An 8,991-nucleotide genomic window follows, 5' to 3' on the forward strand; every position below is an offset into this window, starting at 1 on the left:
GACGTGCATCTTCGAAAGCGTTATTATTGCGTTAAAAGTACGCAGAATTACTTCTTGCGCATCCTATCAGCGTCTTGTCGACGCATATTATGTGTGTGTCACATTAACCGTCAATGTGAAGTACACAATTCTTCATTGCATTTTACAAAGTTCTAATAATATGCTGGAAAATAACAATAATAATAAATAGCAAGTCTTTTAGTAGGTTTTTCTGCTTTATTTTCAATAAATTCAAACAAGGCAAATGTTGCAAACCCCGAAATATAGCAATTTCGGTTTGATTTTGGCTTTATTTACACAAGAAAGCAAAAATAATACTTCAAAAGAAAAAAGGTAAATATAATTCAAACAAACAAAAATCAACTATTATTATTATTATTGTGACATTATTTTCATGACAATTAACCTCTTTTTGCCCCAAAAGCTACCATGATGTATATTAAAAATTTATAAATCATATATATATATCTAAGTATTTATTTATTTATTTTGCATTAAAAAAAAAATCTGTATTCGAGTACTGACAATAATATTTTTTTGCACTATGTTAAAGTGTTGTGTTGGGGGGCGTTGATTGTCATGAGAGCAATATTGGATTAATGTTCAAAGTAATGTTGGTTGCAACAGAAGTGTGACTTTCTGTGCCACTTTTTTTTTTTTTTTTGATAAAGGGGTGAAATATTAGTTATGTGAGTTATGTACCTTAAAATAATTAGTTATGAAAGCTACAAAAATGTAAAGTATGAAAATGTTGTGAAGATTCTGAAGCTTGTCTTTTAAGTTCAAAAGTGCATATGGTTTAGGACTGATATTGTGTCTTCCAAAAGAAGGCTGAAAATCTCTTCAGTCAGATGCATTTTCACAGTGTCCTGGTCAGATCTGTAGTCTAGCCAAGTTCTCTCCTCATTGTGGAGTTCCTGAATCTTGAAGTAGATCAACAGGCAAAATAAGACCTTTTCAGTTTTACTTTGATACTTACTTTATTATTAAATAATATATGAGCTGAAGTTAGATTAAACCACTCATTTTATATGCACATTATTATAAAAGGCCAGTCCCTTCTATAAAGTACACACCAGAATATAGTCCACTCTGTCTCTCTTGGCATACCAGTATTTGCAACATTTTTGAAGCATCTCTTTCATCTGTTGTTCACTTCGCTCTAAATAAAGGATTTTCTGTATCTCTTTTCTTACTGATGCCTGCAAATAATTTCAGATTAACATACTGAAAATTTACAAATATTCATGGCTTAATAAAAGTCTTAGTACAATCATCCCTTGAAAATATTATAACATAAAAAAACTATGAATATAATTTCAAATGTTGGTGAGAGTGGTTTATAGTTATTTGTGTATGTAATTTCTTTTACCTTCAAAAATGTGACAGAAATTTTCCTTGACTTCAAAGCTGAGATCACAGATTCATTATCAGTATTCTGAGCAGATTGTTTTGTCCTTAACAGATCACCCAAAACCTCATGAAGTACATCAGATGTTAACTGAAAGATCACCTACATTGTTCAACAAACAAATTTGGATAAGAGTTATGTTTCTATTCTATTCAATTAGAACATTATTACATTGGTAACACTTTACAATAAGGTCATTTGTTAACATTAGTTAATGCATTAGGTGTTATTAACAAACATTGATGAACATCTGAAGGCGTATGCTTAAATGTTTGAAATTAGTTTTGTAGACAAAAATATAATTGTGCCAACATATGAATTTATTTAATACTAAAACTAAAATTCAATAAAAAAAAAAGCTTTTGAAATTGATGACTTGGACCAAATAATAAAGAAAAGTAGCCAATAACTGCCCAATATAGATGGGAACTCCTTCAATACTGTTTAAAAAGGGTGACTACTTTGAACATGATAAAATATAACACAGTTTTGATTTATTTTGGATTTTGTTTAGTCACAACATAATTCCCATCTTTCCATTTATGTTATTCCATGGTTTTTAATTTTAATTGTTGGTCCATGCTAGTTGATAGCGCACTAACTAATGTTAACAAATACAACTTTTGATTTTAAAAATGTTTAAGTCTCGAAAATAACAATTACCAAAATTAATGAATGCTGTGAATGTATTGTTCATTGCAAATTCATGTTAACTAATGTTAACATATGAAACCTTATTGAAAGGTTTACCATTACATGTCTTAAATGGGATTGACTTACCCGTCTATAATGTTTGCGACTGTCATCATCTAAAAGATAGCTTGGTGTTTCATAAAATTCAAGAGCATTATCATTTGCTTGGCCACATAGTATATCCATTGCAACATCCACTAATCTGTATATGATGCCGTCTTCATGGGGTGGTACCTTTATATATGGTGGCAGGATGGGTTTGCCCTGATGCCACTGCTCTAAGAGACATGGCATGAAATAACTTTCTTCACCATTTCTGATGTCCTAAAGGTCAGAGAGAGAGAAAAGTCCTGTGCTGGTAAGACAGTTATATTTACCAGTGATTCAAATATAACATTTCTCTCAAGTATATATTTAACTTTAGTTATTTAATTCCTAAATGCTACCAAATTCAACTCAAAGACATTTTTTATGACTTACAGTATCAATATATATATATAATCATGCACTAATTTCATCCTTTGTCTTTGTATCTTTCTGGTATCCTGAGTACAGTGGACTACATCTTTCCCCAACTCTTGTGTCAGTTTAGCATCTGAATGAATCAGAACACTCACAGCCAATCAGACATTATTTAGTTATGAAGATACATTTGACAGTCTCCCATATCATAAATAGTGTGGGAGTATTGTTAACGGAGTAATTTGTTGCGACAGAAGTGTAATTTCAGCATACAAAATGGCACACAACAGAATTGCAGATAAATAAATAAATATCTTCAAAGAAATTTCAAACATTTCCCGTCACCCAGACAAACAGTTTGTCCTGCCCTAAACTTACAGCATTTGTTGAGCCAGTGTTTTTTATGCCTAGAAAGTTTACCTTTAAAGTAACATTTTATTCAAAAATGAAAATGATTTCATTATTTACACACTCTAATGTCACTTCAAACATCTATGACTTTCTTAGTGACTCATGTCTGTCAAGCATGAAAAAGAAAAAGAACAGTAAAACCACATAAAAGTAATCAATATTAATCATGCACTATTCCAATTAATCTGAAGCGATATGATCACTTTGCATGATGAACAGAACACAATTTAAGTTGTTATTAACTAATAAATCAAATTAATAAAGTAAAGTGCATAAATAAAAATGCTTAAATTGATAACGTCAAGCCTCATTGGTTTTCAAGTCATGTCACATTTTGTGTTACGGCCGGTCAAGGAGAACCCAAACAGGAGTACTGTTTAACATTAACTATTTTAACACCAACAACAGAAACAGACATTCAAATTACCAAAACAATCCAATAAACAGAGCAGAGCAGCAGCTGCTGGAGAATGATAAGGGGAATACTTCCTCGGGTGGAAAATGGCAACAGAGGTGGAAGATGGATAATGGATGCTGGAGAGAGTGTAACTGAAGGGATGATGATGATTGCAGTAAACAGCAATGGGTGAAATGGTAGATGACAGTGAAACTGTGAGCACTGGGAATAATGAGGAGGAATTATCTGGGAGAAACACTGAACAAACAAAACAGACTGAAAAAAACGACTGATAGACAGAGGCTATAACTGTAGAATGCACAATACAATCTGGCACAAGACAGCAAACATGAGGGCATTATATAGGGGGAGAGAAACAAGGAACAGGTGAAGATGATAACGTTAATGAGCCCAACAACCCTGCGGGGGAAACCCTACAGCTCTGACGATCACATGAAGCAAAGATAAGGAAACGTAAACATGCCAAAACATAACAAACTCACAGCCAGATCACCCAGAAATCCCAACAGTTTGGTCATGAGATGAGAACCAATGACGGTTGATGAATATAGCTGTAGGAGTCACTATTCAATTAGAGCAGCGCTACTAAACACACAGCCCATCTTATTGTTGCCTGTGTTATGATGTCACCATCAAAAATATATAAATATAAAATGTGTATGCATTGTGTGGTGTCCATTTTAAAAATATTTACGGTAGTTTTCTGTATGGCTGAATCACAATACAGTTAGAGAGGGTAACATCAAGGGCTGATGTTACTCGAGAGCCGTGGTCAGTCTGCATATGCATTCATAAAGACAGAATGTGCGAACACGCAAAGCCCGTCACTTTAACATGCATGCTCCTAATCTCACTTGAGAGCCAGTTATTACAGTGCAAATTTGCCTCAAACCTGTTAGAATAGCTCAACAGAGATATATGCCCATCCTGACAACAGTAATATCAGGAATAAATAATAGCTTACACTGCAATAATGGCATTGAATCTTCATCCAAATTCGTATTAGTGATCTAAGTTACCGCAAAATGCTAATGAGGTTGAACAAATCCTGGGTTTTGGAATAAATATTGGATATATCTCTTGTTTTTTAACACATCTCTGTTGTGTATGATGGAGAACACTCATGGTGGTTATTAGTTGACAGTGTCTTTGACAGTGAAAAAAGAACTGATCTTGTTTTCTATATTGCAAAGGATGTGGTAGAAAATGGCTCTTTGAAAAACTTCAGCCTGTGTTGTTTGATGTTTGATACTCTTGTGAGCATGACTTACTTTAGGTGAAGGCATTTCTAAAGGATGTGAGAGGTCTCTTGCTCCATCGAACATATCCCCTTGTGATTCTTTTTGAGGTGAGTTTTTTGGCATTATGGAATCATATCTAGGAGGACACTGACAATTTGTATGTCCTCCTTGTCCTCCTGCTGATATTGTGTCTTTCTGTTTCATATATTTCTGTGCGCTAGGTAGCTCCTCATCTGAGAAGGGAACTTCATCCACCCCAGTGTCTATATCACTGGCATGTTCTCTGTGTATGTGAGAGATGTCCTCTGCCCTGACCAGCACACCATGGTTCATATCACAACAAAAATACTTCACACCTCTGAAGGTTCCATTGTGGTTTCCATCAGGAGTGTCCAATGCCACACCTGCCCAAAAGCCATCTCCAAATGCTGTGAGCCCTTTATATTTCAGCACACCAGGTCTGAAGTTACATACAAGAACTCTGTCTCCAATCTGAAAGGAGGATAAAGGATCTGAGATTTCATTCATATCTTCAGAAAGTGAGCAATCATTCTCCATGTCCTCACATATGTTCAATGTTAGGGGGAGGGTTTTACAAAGATCTCCATTAGGATAGCCATTGTTTACTTCCTTTGCCCTCAGACTGTTAGAGGCTAGACTTTGAGACTCTCTTCTCCTGTGAGATAAGTCCACAGGGAGAGGTGGGAGGTTCTCGCTGTTAATGGAGAGATCTTCCTCACAATCAGGTGGAGCTGGCAGTTCCTCCTCACTGGTCCATGTAATTATTTCAAAGGCAGGTGGGGGAGGAGGATAACTGTAGCTGTCTAGACTTGACCTGATCCCTCCTTTAACCAAGGGAGGAAGTTCTTCACTACCGTATGAGAAGACCTCATCTACAGGAGAGAAAATCTCTGAAAGGGTGGACTCTGCAGTCGTTTGCCTTTCATAACATGGTGATGTATTGCATCCTTCAGCAGGTTTATTGTTCAAATAAAGCTGATGCTGAAAAATGTCTGGAACCACAATTAACTTTTCTACATAGACTAAAGAGCAAATGCTTGATTCAGTCTTCTCCTCATTGAGACAGTCTCGCTCTTCTTCAGACCAAGTGAGTGCTTCACTCTGAAATGAAATTGCCTCTGACATTTTATCTATTTCAGACTGACTGACATCACAAGATAGACTGTTCTGAGTCTGTCTTAAATCAGCACCTCCTGCTTCCAGGATCAGGTTTTCAATTATTGGGTTGTCTGTGACTGTCTCATTTAAACCGGCAAGAGATTCTACTTCAAGAAAGTACAAGTCTGTACAAGTTTTATCGGTTTTAGGGTTTGAAAATGAACATTTCCACTGCCCCCCAGCATCCTTGTCACAGAGGTTGTTGTTTAATGGCAGCACACTTTGCAATCTCTGATTGTTCTGCACATTAAGAGTGGTTATTTCTGGTGTGGGACTGCCATGAACTACTCTTGTCTTCTTTATGCTATCTTGCCTTTTAGGTTTAAAATGACCACTCTTAGAGTCAAATAGCAGATCCTCTTTTGTGTTAGATGACAAACTAGAATCTATAGTGGTCCTTTCTGAATCTGGATCAAACTCATGGCTAAATGGTAAATGTTTTATTTTTAATTCGGGCTTCAGGGGTCTTTCAGTTGGGTGTTGTAGTATTGCCAGCACTTCTTCATTGCAGGCCTCATTAATCTTGAGTGTGCAGGCATCCTCATAAAACCCTTGTACCTTGTGATGAGTCTCTTGTTCTGAAAGCAATAACCATTGACAGTCACAGTGACAATGAGGTGCAAATTAGTTTTTCTCAAAGTATAAGACAGAAGTCACATACAGTACTCTGCATGGTCAAAACATTCTTAAAGGAATGTTCAAAGTTCAATAAAACATAAATTCTACATGTCCCTTGCTTATTTAAAAAAAAAAAAAAAAAAGAAGCAAAGATTGCAGTTATAGTAAGCTGAATATAATATATTTTATACAATATATACAATATATTTTATTTTATACAATAAAAGTGAATGGGGCCAGTCCACAAACATTATTACACAATATTTAAAAGTATAGCCAAAAGACGTAAAGATTAAGATGATCTTAATGTGGTAAAATCTCTGTTCTACATGATTTTAGTGAAATAAAATTGCTTGCAGTGATTATAGGGTGTTATGTTTTCATGGCAACTAAGTTGTTATATTGGATATAACTTTACACAGATAAGGTTGGTAAGCGATCTTATCACACTAAATCATGTTAACACGTATAATGTTTATGTCTTGTTGCTATAATTTTGAAGCAGTGTGTATTTTAACATTTATGGACTGACCCCATTCACTTTATTGTACATGCCTTACTTTAACCACGATTTGAGCTTCTTATGTTCCTTAAGTGCCTCTTCATGGCTGTGCTGGTCCAACAGTTAGAATAGACTAGATTTTTTTTAAACAAGGGCTGCTTCTGTGAACTGTTAAACTGTTTTTATTTTTATGGTGTTTATGTGCAGTCATATGCTATAAATGCCACTGTAAGTCAGAATGGGCATTGAGTTATTCTTAAGGGAGTTAGTCAGCATAAACTAGACAGATTGCAAATCAGCATTTAACATGAATGACAGTCTGCTCAAAAAAAGGAAAATGAATGTATTGAATGTAAATATATATATATATATATATATATATATATATATATATATATATATATATATATATATATATATATATAAAGAGATAGCAATTATAATCAGACACATATTTCCAGATTTGTTTGTGTAAAACTTCTCAATCCAAAAAACACAAACTTCTTAACCTACCATCACTTTTAGATCCTGATTTCAAAGTCTTCACAGAGTCTCGCTGGCATGGAGTGTTCCCACTGTCCGTCTTGAATATTCTTTCTGGACTTATAAGGCGAAGTAGAGCCTGGTTTTGTTGGCTATACCTGTGAGAGGGACTGGATGGAGGATGATTTGATTCTGAGATTTGTAGAATGTGCTGCTCTGCTGGGACGAGTTCCACTTGGTTTCTCTTCCGTCCTAAACTCCACAATTCATCTGAAGACAACAGCCTCATCAAACCTGCCTTACTTAATAAGCTGAAAGAAAAAAGAAAGAAAAGAACAAGTCGCAATTTATGTATTTGGTAAATACTTTTTCCAAAGCAACTTAGGCCTTGCCCACACATATATGGATATTTCTGTTTTTTTTTGCAGCCCTCCATTTAAAAAATAATTTCCACAACAACAGCATTTAGGCAATCTAAACCCTCTCCAGTCATGTGACACTTTACTGTTAAATGCTCACACAACCATGCCAGGCCACGAGTTGGCAATATTGTACAGTAAAGCTTTTATGCCAAAAACCACAGAAGAAAATTATGGGCATGCATTTTGAAGTTAATTAATGGATGTAGTTCTTGCATACACATCTGTATAGCAATGTAATGATTAGGCAATTGTAGGCTGACTTGTAAAGATGGCAGCAAACCTATGAAAATAAATTGAGCATTTGCCCAATATTTAGAAACCGTTGCCATACAAATTGTGTTCAAGATGTCACTGTATTCCAAAACTTCTGTCAAAAGTTTTCACTTTGAAACGCATTTATTTAAGTGTGGATGGGAGGTCAACACACAGAGAAAACTTTATGTTTTGAGAAATATCATATTTGTGTTGACAGCACATTACAGTGCATTCAAGGTGTTTATCGTTCCCTGGGAATTGAACCTGTGACCTTGAAATTGCTCTGCTCTACCAGTTGAGCTACAGATGAAAGCATAATCCTCTGAAATATACTGAGATATATACTCTGATAACTTTTTTCTCCACAAAAGTCCACAATACAGTACTGCATAATTGCACACACTCACACAGAATTAATGTCTGCACATGCATTTAGAGAGAGTAAAAAGTGCATGAGTTGGAGAGAGAGAGAGAGAGAGAGAGAGAGAGAGAGAGAGAGAGCGAGAGAGAAATGCAGTCCACCTACCCTGACCTGTTCATACTGCCATCACAAGGGGCTCGGTTGGAAGCAAGTAGCCAGAGGAACAGTAGACTTTCCTCCTTTAGGTCCCCTGTAAGATGCTGTTGCCACTCCCCAAATATTGTGTCAACTTGCAGTGCCAGTCGAGCCAGGGGCTGCGAGAGCAGTCATCTTGCATCTCTTTTTTATTCTCTTTAACTTCCTCCTGCCTGCTTTACTCTTTCTCTCATCTAATAATGCTCTCCTCCCATCCAGCCCCCCCAGTCACACACACACACACACCCCTCCTCTCACTCTATCTATCTCCCTGACTTCCTTCCAATTCTCTCTCTCAAAAGGTAATTACTGTGAGTGCTCCATTGTGACCAACACAGAT

The 8,991-nt window shown here is 35.8% G+C and overlaps 1 protein-coding gene across 1 annotated transcript; it reads right to left on the bottom strand.

Moving 5' to 3' along the window:
• Window positions 1-1,061: 1,061 nt before the first annotated feature.
• Window positions 1,062-8,712, bottom strand: LOC127641380 (uncharacterized). Its single transcript, XM_052124364.1, has 6 exons — window positions 8,622-8,712; window positions 7,449-7,729; window positions 4,667-6,393; window positions 2,192-2,428; window positions 1,373-1,513; window positions 1,062-1,202 (listed from the first exon to the last, which is right to left on the bottom strand). Exons 1-6 carry the CDS (start codon window positions 8,633-8,635, stop codon window positions 1,062-1,064), a joined length of 2,541 nt encoding a protein of 846 aa, XP_051980324.1. The 5' UTR covers window positions 8,636-8,712.
• Between the last annotated feature and the right edge of the window lie 279 nt (window positions 8,713-8,991).

This window comes from Xyrauchen texanus, chromosome 4 (assembly GCF_025860055.1).
Source record: "Xyrauchen texanus isolate HMW12.3.18 chromosome 4, RBS_HiC_50CHRs, whole genome shotgun sequence".
NCBI lineage: Eukaryota > Metazoa > Chordata > Actinopteri > Cypriniformes > Catostomidae > Xyrauchen > Xyrauchen texanus.

What these genes read in the sequence shown, in the direction of transcription:
- LOC127641380 (XM_052124364.1), bottom strand. An exon ending in TAGAAATGCCTTCACCTAAA is followed by an intron (nt 2,429 to 4,666) that starts GTAAGTCATGCT and finishes TCTGACCTTTAG; the next exon opens with GACATCAGAAATGGTGAAGA. An exon ending in GTCGCAAACATTATAGACGG is followed by an intron (nt 1,514 to 2,191) that starts GTAAGTCAATCC and finishes TGAACAATGTAG; the next exon opens with GTGATCTTTCAGTTAACATC.